The sequence below is a fragment of the Zootoca vivipara genome, chromosome 3, assembly GCF_963506605.1.
Source record: "Zootoca vivipara chromosome 3, rZooViv1.1, whole genome shotgun sequence".
In the NCBI taxonomy this organism is placed as follows: Eukaryota; Metazoa; Chordata; class Lepidosauria; order Squamata; family Lacertidae; genus Zootoca; species Zootoca vivipara.
The window spans coordinates 77072988-77092616 of record NC_083278.1 but is presented as its reverse complement, the minus strand read 5'-3'; the positions used below and the strand labels follow the sequence as shown (position 1 = coordinate 77092616).

At 38.7% G+C, this 19629-nt stretch overlaps 1 protein-coding gene across 6 annotated transcripts in view; it reads left to right on the top strand.

The window, feature by feature from the left end:
* CEP170 (centrosomal protein 170) overlaps positions 1 to 19629 on the top strand; it is a 70655-nt gene that overhangs the window by 31864 nt on the left and 19162 nt on the right. For 5 of the 6 annotated variants that reach the window (XM_060272878.1, XM_060272877.1, XM_060272876.1 and 2 more), the window contains 2 exons: positions 2308 to 2945; positions 19103 to 19232. In XM_060272878.1, coding sequence (XP_060128861.1) covers positions 2308 to 2945; positions 19103 to 19232 — 768 coding nt within the window. Of the gene's footprint in view, positions 1 to 2307; positions 2946 to 12179; positions 12330 to 19102; positions 19233 to 19629 lie in introns of all 6 variants that reach the window. The other variant, XM_060272879.1, reaches the window with a different exon arrangement.

Genomic DNA, 19629 nt, shown 5'->3' with positions numbered 1-19629 from the left:
GCATCAAGTGACAACCAATTCTGCCAAGACACCTTAACCCCCCCAAAAAAATACCTTTTTATTCAAAGCTTGTGATGTTATAGCACTGGTACAGTTACAAAACACAAATACCAAAGCAAACTTGCTAATGTTGTATTCACAAAAGATTAAAAATGCATCCATGTTCAAGCATCACTTTTCAATAAAGTTTAATGTTCAATAAGTTTTGAACGGTTGAAGGGGGGGAATCAAGCTGCTTAAAATGGGTTTTGGGCAGACATAAGAAAAATGGAGGTGAACATTTCATTAAGCTTTATAAAGCTGGTGAATATAGGTCATAGACTTCAACTTAATTTTAACAGGTTTAAATTGTTTTCTAATTTTCTTATTCCTTTTTATCAGCTCAGTAATTTAAGTTTGACTGAAAAACGTTCCTTTGGTTTGCCTTTCAGATTACCCTTACTAAATCAAAGTCCTTTACAACTCATATTTTTAAAACATTATTTCACTTTATTGCTCACCCACATCTTCCTACTGACTGGCAGTTATATTATTATACTTCATACAAATCTCTCAGGATGCTTTGTCTGATCTTATGAGTGATATTTAGTCTGTAATGGTAATACCTAGTATACTCACTCAAAATTAAGTATATATTTCAAATTATTTCAGCTGAAATGTGTTTTTATTTCTTCTATTAAGGAACTTACTCTGGCACACTCAATGTAAAATAGAATGCTGTAACTAATTCATATAAGTTAGAACTCTTCTTTGAAAATTCTTCCAAAACTGTAACTAATTAACTCAAAACTTTAAATGGTATCCTGTAAGTAATTCTGCATATTATGCATTAAAAGAAGGTTGCTCTTTAGGAGGAAAATTTACATAAGATATCATTAGCATGATTTAATGAATTCTCAAGCCAATTTTAGTGCAGTTTCCATAATCAGCATTTATTGTACTACTAAATATAAATTTAGAACAGCAGGCTGAAGAGCCCATATCCCAGGAAGATCACAATGTTCCGAAGATGGACTACCTTCTTATCATACTTAGTAAATTGAGCATCTTTGTATCTAACTACAATTCTGGGCTTTTTGATTTTCTCCGTTTGTAACTGCTATACTCACAAATATATTGCACCAGTTAACTATACTGTATTGAAGATTAGCAGTGCAGTCCACAGTCATTTTCGACCATCTCTAGCATGAGCTTCCAGATAACTAATTGCATGGACAAAAGGCTGTGTAATAACTGGCACAACAGTTCTTGGTCAAAAGTAGGGTACAAAGGGCTTGTGTTTTCTGGCTAGGAATGGTTATGAATGAAGGCTGTGCAATAGCCAAATGCCATGTATGCCTTAGGTGCTGAGGTAGCCCAGCAGGGACAGGAATTGGTGCAGGACTGCACAGACCAGAAATTATGTGGACATACCTTGAGACATTATGTTGTTTGTATAACTATAGTAAGACCTTGTTAATCTGTTTAAATATATATTTTCTTACAATGTTTGATTTTGTATACATTCAAACTTCCTTTACTTTCAAATATTCAATGTTCACCTAGAACTTTTTCTCTAGGCATCTCACAATCCTAAATATGTTTCCTTAGAATTAAGCCCCATTGAGTTGAAAGGGACTTACTCCCAGATAAGTGGGTACAGGGCTGCAGTTATAAAAGGGTTCTTTTAAAAATCTAAAGCTGCCCTATTTTGCTCCATCTCCGTTCGTTATATGGGGGGAAACCGTAATTGTTTGTTGCTGCTAATAAAGATTGTATTCCGGAAACCACACTGATAACTAACTGGAAAATTATTCTGGGAAAACAACTCTAATGTTCCAATCCTAAGCTCTTGCCAAAAGCTTTCCAATGATAGTGGCAACTCTACAGTTGTTAACTCCTGTTTTACTTTCTACCCTTCATGGAATATGTTTAGAAGCAAAGGTTTGTTTTCTGGCTCATGAGTTATTTGTAGCTAGGTACTAATACAGTTTAGAAGGCATACTGATCTGCTAATTTTGATATAGCTGTTGTAGCACATTCACATTTCATCATCGAGCATGATTGGGAACTGACTGTTTTCTGAATAAGACAATTCAAATGCATCTCCCTCACTGATTAGCTGGCAAAAGACTCCATTGTGCATGGCAAGTCTGAATGTGTCTGTTGTTGCTATGGGAAGCTTGCAGAGCTTGTTACTAACAGACAGTTGAGCTTCTAACGGAAAAGCAAATATTGTCTCTCTATTCACTTAACTTTTGGAGGTTCTTTCCGCATTACTGCTGCTCATGTAGAGCTAGATTTCTATGTTTTGTTTTGTCTTTGCAGGAAACAAACATGATGATGGAACACAGAGCGATTCAGAAAATGCCGGAGCACACAGGCATTACAGTAGACGGGCAGCACTTGAAGAAAAGTTAAGGCATCATTATGCTGAGCAGAAGAAATTGCACACAAAATCCCAGGACACAGAGAAACATTCAGACCAGCCAACTGTTAGTCAGACTGCTTTTATGATCGAGTTTTTTGATGAAGGCCATTCCCGGAAGAGGAGATCTTATTCTTTTTCTCAAAACGTGGGAGTTCTGTGCCCTGAAACATCTTCTCCGGCACCCCCTACAAGAACTGAAAAAGTGAGACCTCCATCAGGTGACTCCAAAGGCAGTTTACCACCTTCACAGAATAGCTCCGCCCAACAAAGAGCAGTACATGCAAAACTTCTGAAGCAAAAGTCAGAAGAACCTTCTGCTGCACTACCTTTCTTACAAAGTGCATTATTGAGAAGTTCTGGAAGTCTTGGGAATAGACCAAGTACAACTGAGGACATGGAGAAAAAGATGATAAGCCAGGTCGTTTCGGTGGCTGTTGAAAAGGAGGAGGATGACCAAAGTGATAAAGGTACTTACACTATTGAGCTGGAAAATCCCAATGCTGAGGAAGTAGAAGCTCGCAAGATGATTGACAAGGTAAGCAATTTAAATAAGAGTGCCATTGTTAAAACCCCAATCCATGCTGTTTATGGTGGGCTCCTAGTAACTACAATTATTCTAATACAGGCATCCCAAACCTTTGGCCCTCCAGATGTTTTGGACTGCAATTCCTATCATCCCTGACCACTGGTCCTCTTAGCTAGGTATCGTGGGAGTTGTAGGCCAAAACATCTGGAGGGCTGCAGGTTGGGGGTGCCTGTTCTAATAAATCAGGGTGTTTTAAAAAATATATTATTTTTAAAGCCACATTTTGATCTCTTAGTATTTTATCCCTCATTGCAAACTCTGTACTAGGCAGCAATAGAGTATTTTGAACCTACTTCTTGAGTACATACGAACTATGTGTTAAACAGATGTTTGTATTTTCCAACCATGTTGACTGCTATACAGTGAAAAGAATGAAGCAAGGATTATGTTGCCCGATATTCCACCTGTCTTGTATCAAGTTTGTAATAAAACAAACTTTTAAGCAACTATTAAAGTTCAGCACTAATATTTGGCAAGATTCTTCTCTCACCCTTAAAAAAAAAGAACCTTAATAATTTGGTCAAGTATATCCATTTAAAGCAGAGATAGGAAGTCTGCCATCCTCCAGAATTTATCTCCTGGTGTTATTTTCTTTCCCTGGCAAATTTACTGGACTAGCTCTCCTTTTGATAGCAATGGATACACATACCGGTACACAATGAACAACGGTACAAGAGACTACTAGCGCTGTGAGCGTTGGCCATATTGACCCTCTGCAGCTCACTGGCAGGGCCACCACTTGTGCTGCTCCCAAGGTTCCCTGACCATCCACAGTAGATTTACAGGGGGCTGCAAAGAGAAGAAGGAAGTGGCAAAAAAAATAATTCCCCTTCCTTTAGCGAAAGCAGAACCCCATGGTTCCCAAACTTGGATGCAACCCAAGAAATATATAAAAAATAATTTTGTGAGAAAATGAGCTGGTTACAGTTTCCTAAACATGCATGCTATAGTTGCTATAACCATTTAGACTGCAATTCTAATCCTAATAAGACTTAATTCTTAGTAGGCATGTTCCACCTCCACTGTCAGAGGCAGCAAGCCTCTGAATACCTGTTGCTGAGAATTAAAGGTGGGCAGAGAGTGATTGAGCTTAGCTCCTGCTTGCATGCCTCCCATGGGCATCTGATTGGATGGTAAGCACAGTATGCTAGACTAGATGGGCCATTGGCCTGATCTAGCAGGTGCTTCTTATGTTCCTACATTCTTACATTCTAGACTTGTTTATTGAGTTGGCTTACAACTCAGTAGACTTTATCTTAGCCTCCAAAGCATAAACCAAACCTTTTTGTCCTTGTCCTTTCCGTATATCTGCTTAGGGGAGACATGGTGAAGGTTTTCTGTTTAGCTTTCTATGAACATAGTAAGGATACTAAGCAGGATCATTCACCTGAAGCCTAAGAGCCTTGAACGTTTGGAAACCAGGGTTGGAACTTATTAGTCATAGCAGTGTTGTTGTTTTTCCAGCATCATGTACAGTGGACTAAATCCCAGCCATGCAAAAGTTTCTTCACACGCCTTTCCATATACTCTCTTTAGCCTTCATCCAGGCAGGCAAGAGGCATCATCAGGGTTAATGACATATTCCAGTCATGCAGCAGCATGGGAGATGTCGATCAGGGCCAGCAATGGGTGTTGCCCAAGGAGGGTCTGTGTGGCCTACAAAGGAGGCATTGCATGACCTGGGAGAGTCTCAGGGGCCAGATGGAGAGGACCAGAGGGCAGCATTTGGTCCCTATGCCTGTCCTCCCCACCCAGTATGATTCCTGACCTCAAATCAGATACGTTTCAGGACTACTTTAGGTTAACCACAGCTGGCTGTAGTTACAGGTAGGTAGCCGTGTTGGTCTGGCATAGTCGAAACAAAAATTTTTTTAAAAAAAAATTCTTCCAGTAGCACCTTAGAGACCAATTATGTTTGTCATTGATATGAGCTTTCATGTGCATGCACACTTCTTCAGATACCTGTGTCAGCCAGATCTAGAACGTTGGTCACCAATTATGTATTGTAGAATTCGTTTAAACAAGCCAGCTTCAGAAACCAGTTTGAAATTGGGTTGTTTGAAACCAATTATAGATGATGTTAATAATAGTTTGACGGCTAATTAAAAGCAAAAGCTTCTGAACTCCTGCTCCCAGCCACATGGTAGGAGGAGAGGAGAGCACATGAGCCTAAGGCAGGCATCCCCAAACTGCGGCCCTCCAGATGTTTTGGCCTACAACTCCCATGATCCCTATCTAAGAGGACCAGTGGTCAGGGATGATGGGAACTGTAGTCCAAAACATCTGGAGGGCCAGCTCCCTCTCCTCCCCGCTGGATGTTTGGATGTTTTCCCAGCTGGAGGAGGTGCTGCTCAAGAGAAGAGGCCCGATGCTCCCTGTAACCCGATCTCCTGCCTCCCTCCTTCCACGGACCCTGTGGGTGCCCCCTTACAGTTATTATTAAAATGTTGACATTTGATTCACATTTTCTTTTTAAACCAGGTTACTTAATTTAAGAGATGCATAATCTAACTGAAATTTCAGGTGGCAAATATCTTTTAAATAAGCATCCGATTTCTTTTATTTTTTTAAATTGTATCTTTTTAATTCAGTAGTTCAATTTACTTAATTTTGCATTTTCAAAATTGCACTCAACTTCCATGTTACTTTCATTTTCAAAGTGAGCAGATTTAGGACTAGGAAAATGGATTCCTTTTTTGGTTTCATAGAAAAAGAACTTTGTTTGATCTCTGGATATTTTGTTTTGTTTTAAAATTACTCAACACATCAGCATCCTATTTTGGATAAAAACTTGAACCAGTTGCTTCAGGAATGAATCATGCCAAAAAAAATATCCATTATTCACTCTTGGAGAAACTGAATAAAATCTTACTACAGCAGATAACAGGAAATACAAGAGGAATGTTTCACTTGGTGTGAAACATTGGTTCAATTGATTATGTTGGTTTGAAAGATTTGTGTATTCTGGCTATTTTATGTACAAGTGTATGAACTTGTGATTTTTAATGATTTCTCATCAGATGAGTAATTCTTAATTACATGTTACTTTACTGCACACTGCTTTTGATATAGTTATATGAGAAGGCAGCATAAAAGTTGAAATAATGAACAAATAGCATGTTAAAAGTCAAGAGAATGATGCATATGCATTTTAAATTTCTGCTTTTTGTGATACAATTTCATATAAAGTTGAAGCTCAATTCTTTTCAAGTTAATTTAGTACACAACACTGTGAATAATGAATGCACCATGCTCAGCTGGTACCAATATATAAATGAAATGTGCATTGTATTTGATCCAAACAACAAAACATAAAGCAAGTTGCAGCCCCAAGATTGTGGGGTCAGGTATACTTCTAAAGTCCCAATAATTTTCATTCAATTGAGGAGTTTATTACATAGGAGAAATACACTGGAAATTCACCTTTGACATAAAATCATCATAATAGATGTATTTTAACAATAACAAAATGTGGCATGTTGAAAGTGTGTACTTGGCAGTTCTCAGTCAATACAAAGTGTTTGTTTTGTGTCCTCAGTGAAAAGGGAAAGTAACAAGCAACTATTATAACTTACTATCTGAAACAGAAGTGATCACCCATCCCCTTAACATAGTATGTGACTGATTTTCAAATGTTGACCCTGGTGTGAAGACCTTGGATTGTATCCCAGAAATACTTTTGAAATTATTTTAAACAAAATATGGGGTAGAGATGTTTACACTTGATTGTTTTAAGAGCTCATTGAGATTTGTTAAGGAAAAACCAGTGTTGCTTTATTAATATTTAAAGTTAAAACATACATTTTAAGATGATGAGGATACCATCTGTATTCTGAACCCAATCAGTTTACATGTGGGTGACAGAAATTGAAGAGTTGAACAATACAGTAGGGAGTTCCCACTGGTGGTTGGTACTTAGTCAATGTTTTTCTCCAACTGCAGCAACACAACATTATACTCTCTTTGTCTCTGTTGTCTTTAATGCCAACAGTGAGGAGGTGGATGCAGGCACTGTGTTGTTGCATTTCCCCAGATAAGAAAACTAAGTGTAATGCTGTGGGATGTATTTGTGGCTCTCCCTTTGTTTTCTCTATTCAGCATCCAGAGAGCAGAAGAATTAGAGGGATATGAGTGCAGCATTTGCCTTTGCAGCAGAAAACTGCTCTGCTGATGGAAAGAAAAGCAAGTGCAATTTTCCACTTGGCTGCTTGCCTGGGGGCAGGTATTGCCTGTCTTAAGCAAGTAGGAGAGTGGCAAGCTGAAAGCCTAGATTCAGCTGTGTTTTGCAGTCTCCCTACAAGTTTCACTTACCAGATTCCTATTGGTTTGTCTAGTTGTGCTTATGACAGGTGAAGAAAACTGTGCGGGCTGGAAAGAGAGTTTTCTGGTTGAAAGAACACAGACCTCGCTGCACTTTTCTGGTTTGCACCCTAAATTCCTTCTGCAGTTCTAGGACACTTTCCTTGGCATTATCACCTGCTTCACGGAACATAAGTACATGCTGTGGTCCCTCCAAATAACTTAGTGTATTAGTTTGATGTGTTTTTAGGAGTGTGACCCACTCTCAAACAAAACTAGAAGAGGATTGCACAATGTGGTGGCAGGCCACCAGATCATGAAATCATAGAATTGTAGAGTTGGAAGGGATCCTGGGGGTCATCTAGCCCAACTCCCTTCAACGCAGGAACCTCAACTTAAGCATACATGACAGATGTCCATCCAACCTCTGCTTAAAAACCTCCAAGGAAAAAGAACCCACCATCTCCTGAGGGAACCCTTCCAATGTGGAATAATAATAATAATAATAATAATAATAATAATAATAATTTATTATTATTATTATTATTATTATTTATTATTATTATTTATACCCCACCCATCTGGCTGAGTTTCCCCAGCGACTCTGGGCATCTCCCAATTGTGTTAAAAACAAAACAGCATTAAATATTAAAAACTTCCCTAAACAGGACTGCCTTCAGATGTCTTTTAAAAATAGGATAGCTGCTTATTGTCAGAAAGTTCTTCCTTATGTTTCATTGGAATCTTCTTTCTTGTAAATTGAATCCATTGGTTCTAGTTTCTAGAGTGGGAGAAAACAAGCTTGCTCCATTTTCCATGTGGCAACCCTAGGGGCATGGGTTTATTTTTGCATTGGTCACAGAAAGGAAGTAATCCACAATAAAACAACATTTTTAAACTTTTAAAATTCTCTAGTCTTACAGTAGTGCAGCTATTTGCCTTCTGAAACTGGCTTCTATATGTTGTTATTTTTATTATTGTATTTATTTGTACCCCACCTTTTTTTGCAAGGTGAGTTACAGATAAAAATACAATGACACAGATAAAATAGAAAATGTTAAAGCATAGAAAGGATATTCATTAAAAGGTAATTAAACACTAAATGAATTAAAACAATATAAAAATATCTAGATGTTATGTATCACCCCTTCTGATACTAAGTTGTAACAACTGGGTTGGAGCCAAAACTAGACCACCCACACTCTAAGCAGATAATCAGGCATGCCCAGGAGAACACCGAGGCATGAGCTACAAAAATAAACAGAAGGGAGCAAATTTCCCCCCAGAAGGCTTAAAAGGCAGCAACACATGTGAGTCACACAACAGATACCATTACCTCCTGTTCACAATAGGACTTATGTGGCACACTTTCAAATGGCATAGCGCAATAATATTGCTGAGGTGGAGGCAAGAAATACCATAGTATTGATGAGCAACAGAGGATGAATGACCGGTGGTGGAATGATCTATAAGTTTTGGGGTTAGAAGACCTGTTGGAATTCTTGAAATAGTGTTAGGAATGTGGCATTATCAGTGTTGTGCATTTTACAATGCTAAGGCTCATGCAGGTTGAGATTCTGAAGGTGAGTGCTGAAGTTTCATATTTTCTAAAGGCTTGCTAAATTGAGAGTCCTGAGGCAATTTGATCTGGCTGGTGACAGACTTCTGCCAGGTCCATATCAAACTACTTGAATTAGTGGTACCCCAATCTTAAATTTATATCAGAATTATATTTCAATAATATAACTTCCAAGTAAGTGTGTGTAGGGTTGTGGCCTGAGCAATTGATTGTTTTGGTTTGTTTCAGTCTAGTTTATTACCACTACTTTTGCCAGACAATGAAAAGAAAACTTAATCTGCAATTCAAGGAACTACTTTAGGCATGCTCAAAGAGGCTACACAAAGTGGAATTTTGGACTTTTTTGTTTTGTTTTAAATAACTGATCCCCCATGCCATGTCAAACTGCTTTTGACAGTGGCCACTTTTGCATGAACGGTATACCTGCCCCTGTGTCACATGGCAAACCTATTTTGAAACTGAAGTCTAAATCACCCTTTGGCTTTTTGACTTTTGGTGTAGTTTCTTGGGACCAGATCACAGTATGCAAGGTGTTCTTACCTGGATCTTTTCTGACAACTGTATACCCACAGACGTATAACTTTATAATGCAGAAAGTATACATTAGAGAAAACAATTTATGCAACTTCCAAATGTTTAAATGTGTGAATTTTCAAATTGATCTTCAGTGAAGCTGACTGGAATAAAAGAAGATTGTTTGCTCAGGGCACTGTAGTATGTATGTATGCCCTTCACCATACGGTCCCAAGGCAAGTAACAACAATAGACTATACAATTATAAAAACAGAGAGTAGATAATTTGTGTTTACTTTTAACATATTCAGGAATTTCCCCCAAAATAGTCTTTAATAACACGTACCCTTTTGCTGTTTCTTAAATGTTTAATGTCACTTGTCTGTTGACAAAAAAATTATTTCAGTATGTTAAATATCACTTTAAAATGGTGGCCAGGATCCAAATATAACAAGTTTCATGAATCCAAGGGCAGGGATATAAATTTGTTTTTCTCAGAGAGCCTCATAGCATCTGGTGAGCTTCTTCTGAAACCTATAAGATCTAAAAGCAGTCTGTAATATTGGGGGTGGGGTAGGGAGTTGGCTGTCAAGAAAGTAAAACACTGTTACACAACCATCAAAAGAAAATCCACTGGGATACCCAAGCTGCTTGTACTGGCTTAAGCAGCAATTGGAAGCCCACACCATAGTGTTAATTTTCCTTCTTATCATATTTAGACATGTTGATGTGCTGGTTTCTTTTCAGAGGCAAAACAGATTGAAAATAACATTTTCATTGTTACTGCAGGTTTGTCAAACATTTGTGTGAAAAGGTTGAGTAGTATATATCCCATGCATTTTAATTTTTAACATCGTCATGAAAGAGCGCTTCTCCCTCTACTTTTCTGCTGAAGACTCGAGATCAGTCAAGGAGGCCCTTTATGTTGTGCCATCAACAGAGAATGCCAGGAGTACTAGGAATCATAATATGGCCTCCTCAGTTCACCTTCCTCTCCTTCCTGCATGCACTACCCTAATCTGCTCTGGATAACCCCTCTGCCCTGCAGAGCAAATTTTGAGATTGTGTAAAAGGGGAAAGGCAGGCGACTGTGAAGTCCCACTGCATGAGTGGAAATTTCTTCCGCTCGTGCATGGACAGCAATGGATACAGCCTGAAATCCTTATTTAAGAAATCATTGAATCCATTATAACAAAGGTTATTTTGTTACTTGTACTTCATTCTGTAGAAAGTATTGGGGTGGTGGCTCTAGCCTCTTGGGCTTGCTGATTGGAAGGTTGGCGGTTCGAATCGCTGTGATGGGGCGAGCTCCCGTTGCTCTATCCCAGCTCCTGCCAACTAGCAATTCGAAAGCATGCCAGTGCAAGTAGATAAATAGGTACTGCTGTGGCTGGAAGGTAAACAGCATTTCCGTGCAGTCTGGCACTCACCGCAGTCCTCCATACGCCAGTAGCGGTTTGGTCATGCTGGCCACATGACCTGGAAAAACTGTCTGGTGGCTCTGGAAATACCTTGAAGGGGGAAATAAAATGTAGGAGGGGCATTCTCCTATCTGGTGGTAAATAAGCAGAGAGATGAAGTCTGCTTAAGTGAAAGAAGAACATCAACAAGAAGGAATGAGTTAATGGAGACAATTGAGCCTTACTCAGACATGGATTCAACACAAGGTGGGGGGGGGGTCATGTTGCATGCTCCTTCCAGCATCACATGCTGTAGCTGCACACCTCAGGGGCAGGAAGCATGACCCTAGTTTGTCATGTATGTGTATCTTCTATGCATGGATAGCACATGAATAGAGCTTCAAAGGTAAGTGGAATCTGGAAACAAATGCAGTGGAGTAGAGGTAGTTGGTACAAGGAAGCTGGTCCTGTGACAGAAACACAGAAATAGGTAAATGGTATACTCAGCTGATGTAAGCTCCTTTGTATATCAGTCAGCAGAAAAGAGGAGAGAAGAGGATGGGAACTTTATTAATAAGTACAAAGTACAGTTAATATAATAATATATGTGGTATTAGTTGAAGGCTGTGTTAAGGAGTAATGTTTGCCTACTGTGGGTGCTGATGGCACACTTTGGTTTCTGCAATAGAATTAAAGAACTTAAGTATTTTAACATCTTTCCTCATAGTGCAGAAGGAATCTGCAGCTGTCTTCAGCATCACCTCATACTCGCTTTACTAGTAAGACTGATGTCCCCTTCTTGCCAGTTACCATTGATTTTTGCATAATTGTTTTCTCTTGATGGTAGCTTCCTTGCTGTGGGCTGTTTTTGCCTGCTGCATTCAGGCATGCACACACTTAACCACGTTTTAAGGGAACACAAGTAAATTGATATGTAACTGTGCACAATGAGGAGATATCTCAAGACTTGACTACATTTTTCTTAAACCAATGAGATATTTATAATCCACATGATATTAGCAAATAATGCATAAACATAGCTTTATATACAAATTAAAAGCTTGGAAAAAATCCTCAAAGAGTATTTTGAAGTTATTTTATTTTTACAGTTAGGTCATCCCTCTTCTTTTTATATTTGTCTAACATTAGAAAAATAAGAGTAGTTAACTTACTCGAACCTTCCCTAGAACTGGAACATATCAGTTCTGCTTGCAAAACTCGATTTTTAATAGCAAATTGTTGGCAAGATTTACACTTTACAACAAACTATTCAAGTTTCTGTTCTTTTTTTAACTGGCTAACTGATTTGTTAGAGGACCACCCATACATTCAAATTTAATTTAATTGGGAAGGCTTTCAGTTAATGTGTGTGATTATTTGTTTTATTTTCAGGTTTTTGGAGTGGATGACAGCCAGGATTATAATAGGCCTATTATCAACGAGAGCCAGAAAGATTTAGTAAAAGATTGGGCTATTAATTCTGCTACAGTAGTGCTGGAAGAAAAAAGACCACTGAGTACAACTGGATTTCTTGACACAGAGGTAGAATTCAACTTTTGATGGGTCATCTTCTTTTTTACCAACAAAGGAGAGGACCTTAATATAGTCAGTATTAAGTAGCTAGCAAGCAAAGCTTCCTTAGAGAATATGAACTAATTTTTAAATTATTGTATCTCTGATTTCTTTGTTAGAGCTTATATCTCTTCTCTGCAAAACCATGGCCACTTGCGACCTTTGTGCATACTACATAGCATGCTCTTCTGTGCTGCATTTCATTTATGTATGCCACTGTGCAGATATGGCACAAGCAACTAAGGAAAAAATAAATAAAGGAGTTGCTGCATTGTCAGCTATAGTATATATGAGTGTTGGTCAAGAAAAGTTCTGAAATTTGCCATTATGCAAGGAAAAGGACATGTAAATTGTGAGTGCAGATGGAAGGGCGTTGATCTTTCCGGATGGAAAGTTCATGGATCCCTGCTTTTGCAAAGGCATTGCCATTGTGCCCAGGAATCAGCATAGTATTTAAGTTTATAATAAACCTCTGTGTCAACTTTTGATAGTTTCTAGTAATATTTTAGAGGTTCACAAAGGAGGACAGTATTGAATTTTAAAAAGCCAAAACTTTCTTACACCAAAAAGACTCCTGCAACCATAGATTGAACTACAGAGAGCAGCAAATGCAATAAGCATCTGTATGTTTCAACTGAACATGAAGGGGAAAGGGTGATAAAAACATCTAAGATAAAATGTGTAACTGTTAACCTGAGTTTGCTATGCATAATGACATCGTTCCATAAGCTTAAATATGGGAAGAAATTACACTACTCTTCTACTAATCCTTATTTTTGCCTTTCTTATATACAGGTTTTTTTTTGTCACCTGGAGCTGAATTTCATTCTAATACTTTCTTTTCCAGAACTGTTGTAAAGCAGCATCTGTTCTGTTTCTTTGGCTGTTTATGCTTTATGCATTTAAAGTACATCTCCACCTCCCCCAAAAAGAGAATCCTGGGAACTGTAGTGCTGTGAGAAATAAACGACAGATCCAATGATTCTTGAGGGGGGATGTGCTTTAAATGTGAGTATGCAACCTTAATATCCATATTCAATGTTATATGATTTATATAAGATGATATATTGTATAAGATTTATATTGAAAACTCCAAGCAGTATCTTAATATTTTGTTTTTTCTTTTTAAAAAAACATAGTTATAAAAACAAAATAAAGAAATCCTTCCAGTAGCACCTTAGAGACCAACTAAGTTTGTCATAGGTATGAGCTTTCTTGTGCATGCACCCTTCTTCAGATATACTGAAACAGAAGTCACCAGACCCTTATGTATAGTCAGAGGGTGGGGAGGGGTATTACTCAGAAGGGTGGTGGGAATGGGTGATTGGCTGATAGGATTGGTAAACCTGTTGATGACTGTTAACGACTGCAATTGGTCTTGCAGGAAAAAGCAAGGGCTGAGGTGCTAAAGAAAGCTTGATCATGTATAATGAGATAAGAATCCAGTGTCCTTATTCAGACCAGGTCTCTCCATGGTTTTAAGCTTGGTAATGAGTTGCAATTCAGCAACTTCTCTTTCCAGTCTGTACTATACTGTTAAGTGGGCAATCTCAATGTCTAGTAGAAAAAGTCTGATCATGCCACTGTTTCCAAATCACATTTTGACCCGCATGGTGTTTTACTAAAATCTATTTTCAAGAACACCGTGAACACCATTATATAAAGTTATCTCATTGTTATAAAATGGAAAAAGTGAAACTAAGCAAATGTTATACTGCAAGTCTCTAAACATCCAACTTTGCATTCTGAAGCAAAAGTATATTTTATGCTCTTTGGCTGACTGAGCTGCAAGACTCAGCTCAGAAGGCTTTTATTCCCGGCTGGTGGACCGGACCAAAGATTTCTGCACTCCAATCTGCACCCAGGCTCTGCCCCTGTGCCTGCCCCTCATTGGGCTGTTCAAATTGGCATAGGTGGGCTATCCCAACATTCATAGCGTCCTGCCAAGGCAGGACCCAATGGCTGGCCAGTACTAAGAGGCTTTTCACTCCCCAGGGGGAAAAGGGGAAGCCATGATGGGCCACAACTGCTGCCCACCCCGGAGCTGAGTAAGCGGTCATTTTATACAGAACAACCCATTTTCTGTGAGTTTTAGTTGAAATGTGGGTGTTAGAGAAAACTAAAGGAACTGTGATGGAGGTGATGGCCTGAGAAGTTGATATACTATCTATATTACATTGACTCTAAGGCAGGCAACTTTCTCACAAATATGTCACGAAAGGAGGCTAAGAAAAATTCATATTTTGATTATGAATAGTAAAATTTATGCAGCATTGTCAAGATTAGAACATAGCAGATGCCACATGCATTTGCCCATGACAAGTATTACTATTCAGGAACTGTTTCCTCTGAGTCAAGCCTTGAAAGAGACTTTCTATAATTATTTGGGCTTGTTTCATTGTTTCTGAACCCTTAATATTTGGACATCCTGTTTTCAACATTCCAGAATTTATCAGTGCAACAAGGAAAAGCTACAAGCTTTTGGTGTTGAAATGAAAGCTGGAGTTACTGGGAATGCTCTAAAGGTAGTTTAAGACCCATGTGCAGCTCATGGGCAATATATTGATCACCCCTGAAACTTTCACCATTTTGCCCTAGCAAATAAAATTACCTGAATATTTTACCATTCCTCAATTTTGCCTCCAGAGACAAGCTATTCCACTTGAGGTATTACTTAAAAGTACCATTGTTTTGAATACCAAATAAAAACATGTCTTGAGGTTTTCTCAGTAGGGTTTTGAAAGAATGTTCCTGTCTTGTAGAATCTGTAGCAAGTGACGCCATAACATACCCATAGCAACCAATGCTTACATATTCCATATGTCCTATAATTTGAATACTACCAACAATTGAGAGAGCTTTAGGTGAGGCTCCTGGAAGAACTTCAGAAGGTGAATAAGGGAAATCATGTGTGGAATTAAACTACTGAGAAGTTAAAGTGTTTTATTTTATTGCTGACATTGTCTAACGGTATGTTGTAACAGTTAATCCTTTCTTGATGGTTTTTTATTAAGCTTCCTTTGCATTAAGATACTGAGAAATCTCAGACTATTACTCTTTCTCTCCCCCCCCCCCTTTTAATATTTCAAAGGTGCAAAAATATTTTGCAGGATTATCCTTTCAATGAATTATTTTATATTTTAAAAACATCTGTCTTATTGTTTAATCATTTATTTCTGTCATTTCCCTTTTATTTTGAGAACTGTATAATGAAAAACATGGCTTATAAGGGTGGGGATATAAATGTGGAATAAGCAGCCATGGGAACAAACAAGGATAGAATCCAAAATCCAATTAGTTTATCATTCTTAAACTCCTTACCTTGGAGTAGTCCCGTTGAGGCTGGTGGGAATATTTTTTTTTTCCAAAGGAGACTATATTGGAAAGTATTCCTATAATATAAAATAAGGAGATGTTACAGAATCTCACATCTCCGTGTCTGTGACAATACTCATTTTATGGTGATGTAGTTACTTCGGTATAGGAAATAAGTGCACTGAAATTTGGAGCAGTTTTATTTAGAAATTAATATATTGGAGACTGCTTATACATACAGCAGTGCCACAGAATTTAACAATACAAATTGTTGTGCTGGCTATGATCACATGAAGGAACTAATCTGGTGAATTGGTAGTTACCTGGTTAAACACAGTCACGGTTGAGCTTTGACCACCCTTTTTTTTAGTTACCAGAAATGCAGGGGCTTTGAATTCATCCATATTTTCTTCCCATATGAATGCACGCAAGTCAATTTTATGACAATTATGTATCTATTAGCTGGCCCTGAGAATGTTACCTACAATCAACCTGCTATGTTTGTTTACTTGTGAAAGATTTGTATACTATCCTTAAGTGTTATTTCTAGGGTGGTTTACTGAAGTTGAATAAAATACAAGGTTCAGATAACAGTATATTAAGGCAACAGTGTAAGCAAAGGACTGAATAATTGACAGATTTGCCTAGCACCAAAATTATGGTAATATTTGTCTCTGGAGAAGGGAGTCCAAGGAACCAAGTATCACAATCCTGAAGAACCTCTCTCTCTAGTTGCCTTTCATGTTCACAGATTGGTTGACAGATGAATAAGAGTTTGTTCAGGTAGCTGGATCTCAAGCCACATAGAACTTCAAAAGCCAACGCCAGATCTTTGAATTGGGTTCAGAAACACAAAGAAACCTTAACAAAAAAACAAACTATTTTTTTAAAAAATAAGAAGTGAACTGGCAGCCAGTGAAGTTGTGGTATGTTCAAAATAACTAGCGACAGTCAGTAACCTAGAAGCTGTATTCTGCACCAGGGAAATTTTCCAAATAGTTTTCAAAGGCAGACCATAACAAAACATTAGTCAGTTCTAGACATTACCAGGGGCAGGATAACCTTTTTCTGTCGTGCAGGGTCTAATCTGCTAAAGAGGCTGCCCGGGCCTGCAGTGACAAAGATGAATTTGAGACCATCCACAGACTAATCCATAGGATAGTACAGATTCATAAAGTTTGAGAAAATTCTTTTAAACTCTTTCCCCTGAACCATGAATATTGTTGTATAAAAGCCAAGTATTTGTCATCCTTAGGCCAAGCTTGGCACTCGCAGTTGATAATGGAGTAATTTTCTTCCGGTGCAAAGAGCAGATTCAGATTGAGACTACAGGGAAGGAAAGGGTTAAGAATCTCTTTCCCCTGGCTGCTGCAATCCTGATAAATATCAACCACCCACCAGCAGCTGCTGTTTGTGTCTGAAGTTTAGTTTGGGCCTTTATCTCCACACATCAGCCTACCACAGAGGGTTGTAGCATAATCATTTCCCACACAGTTGCTCAGCACTTTGAAGCCAACCCATTCCTATAATTACTGATTTTGCTTCAGTCCATATCTTACATGTGAATAATGTTTTAAAGGGATTTATAGTGAGTGGTGTGCAGATGCATCAGTGAAGAGACGGGGTTCTGCATTCCTGAGGGAGAAAATGTAATACATGGAAGAGCAGGAAATACAAAAGTCCTTTTATGTGAATTAATGTTTTGTACACATGTTTTACAATCTTCAAAGAACTAAAGCAGCTTCTGCTGTAATTTGATGGCACAGCAGAGCCTAAGTAGGCTCTTTGACAGCCACCTACTGGACAAGGATCTTACTGCAGCTTCAGAGTCCTTCAGAGTCTCAAAGCCTCAAAAAAACAAAACAAAACCAGTACCTGCAAAGACCAGCCTAAATTTGACCCACTTCTCCTCTCCTCACCATTTGAAATATCTTTCACGGAGTCAACTGATATTGAGCTTATGGAGCTTAATTATAAGAATTAAAAATAATCTCCCTCTCCATGCTATGCTAAATACAGTCTTGCAGTACATGACCTGTGATCTTGACTGCAGGCCAAACACTGCAAAGTTTGGCCTTGTGCCAGATTTTCCCATGTGGTGCTCTAGGACAGTGTTTCCCAACCAGTGTGCCTCCAGATGTTTTGGGACTACAACTCCCATCATCCCTAGCTAGCAAGACCAGTGGTCAGGAATGATGGGAGTTGTAGTCCCAAAACATCTGGAGGCACACTGGTTGGGAAACACTGCTCTAGGAGGCTTGGTTTGGTCAAAACTGAGTATACACTTCCAGAGTTAGCACTAAATACATTATTTCTAGCAAATGAACCACCATAGCCACTAGAGGACCGTGGAAATTTGTGTCCTGGGCTTTTTATACTCATCTACCCCTGTACTATCTGAAACCAAAGGGGGCAGGTGTGAAATACATTGGAATTATTTTATGCTTTCCTACCCCACTATTATCAAATCCCAACCTGTAGGGTACTATGTTGGGTGGTTATATATGTTCCACGTGTTATACTTGTAGCCTCTGAATAATGGTGTTCCAGAGCTAATGTCTGTGTAATATAGCCTTAATCAACAGCAAAGTCAGAAGTACATGCTAAACTTGCATAAAAGAGGGCTAATATACCAGCATTGTTAGATAGATGCCCCTGTGCACTGGCTATGTTTGGATTATCAAATTGGCCGCAGCTGAGAGGTGGATATGCATCCTGCAGCCAGTTTGCTACTTCTTTCATGCAAGCAAGGTGACAAGCCGGAAAGCTGCCATTAACTATTAAGTTCAAACTAGGAAAATGTGGTTGATGCCTTCTAAGCAAGCCAGAATATGAAGCTCTGGTAATTGGCTTGTTTCAGAAGCAGTCGGCTATACAATAATACCTCGGGTTACGAACGCGATCCGTTCCGGATCGCAGTTCGTAACCCGAATAGTTCGTAAACAACCGAACGCGACGCGAAGTGCCATTTTGCGCGTGCGCGTGCCGCGAAAACACTTCCGGGGGTGTGCAGTTCGTAACCCGAACTGTTCGCAAACCGAGGTGTTCGTAACCCGAGGTACGACTGTAGTTCTGCAGTGCAGTTGTAATGGACAGCTATGGTAAATTGCAGCTTCCTGATTTGTTTTCCCCATTCATGTAGGGAGGATCAAAGCAGCTACATGTATAGGTGTATAAAACTTATTTATACGTCTGTTTGTTAAGCCAAGATATGACTGCCCACTGCCAATTTCTAACCACAAGTTCACTACTAGATGACACTCCTTCCTAATTAGTCTTGCAGTCAAGGCATCAGTCAATGTATGGTAATGACTGAAACATGATTTCACTGAATCTGAGTGTGTGCATGTTCTGAATGTTTTTCCTCTTTTTTTCTTTAAAATGACTAAATCAATGTAAGCATGATTTGTGTTGAAATCTGTTATTAGGAAAGCACTGGCATATCTGGAAGCAAGCGCTGGGTGTCGCAGTGGGCTAGTCTGGCTGCTAATCACACAAAACATGAAGAAAGTGAAGTACGGATGGAATCATTTGCTCCTGCTCCTCCTCTAGAAAATGGTACTAGACAGATTTCTCTTTTATAGCAACTACTAGCAGCACATTTTATCGTGCTCAGTTGTTAATCTTCTCATAACCACTTAAGCAATAGTGTTTGTTTAAAAAAAGCATGTGCTTTGTAAGAATTTTGATGCCTTGTGATGCGAAAGAAAAACAAAAAGAGTAAATGAGGCTCCCTCTAAATTTTAATTGAAATCATCTGTGATATTTGTAGAATTTCAGGGTGGCATTCAGTGTTGCATCTGCACAAGCATTGAAGCTTGCCAGATGGAACGATCCCCCTGTGTGCTGTTGTAGCGGTAAGCCTTATTACACAAGTGGAAGTCCTTGCCCAGGGCTTCCGCTGACATGGCTTGTCAGGTGAATCCCACACAAGTGCTTTTACTTAACATGTTTT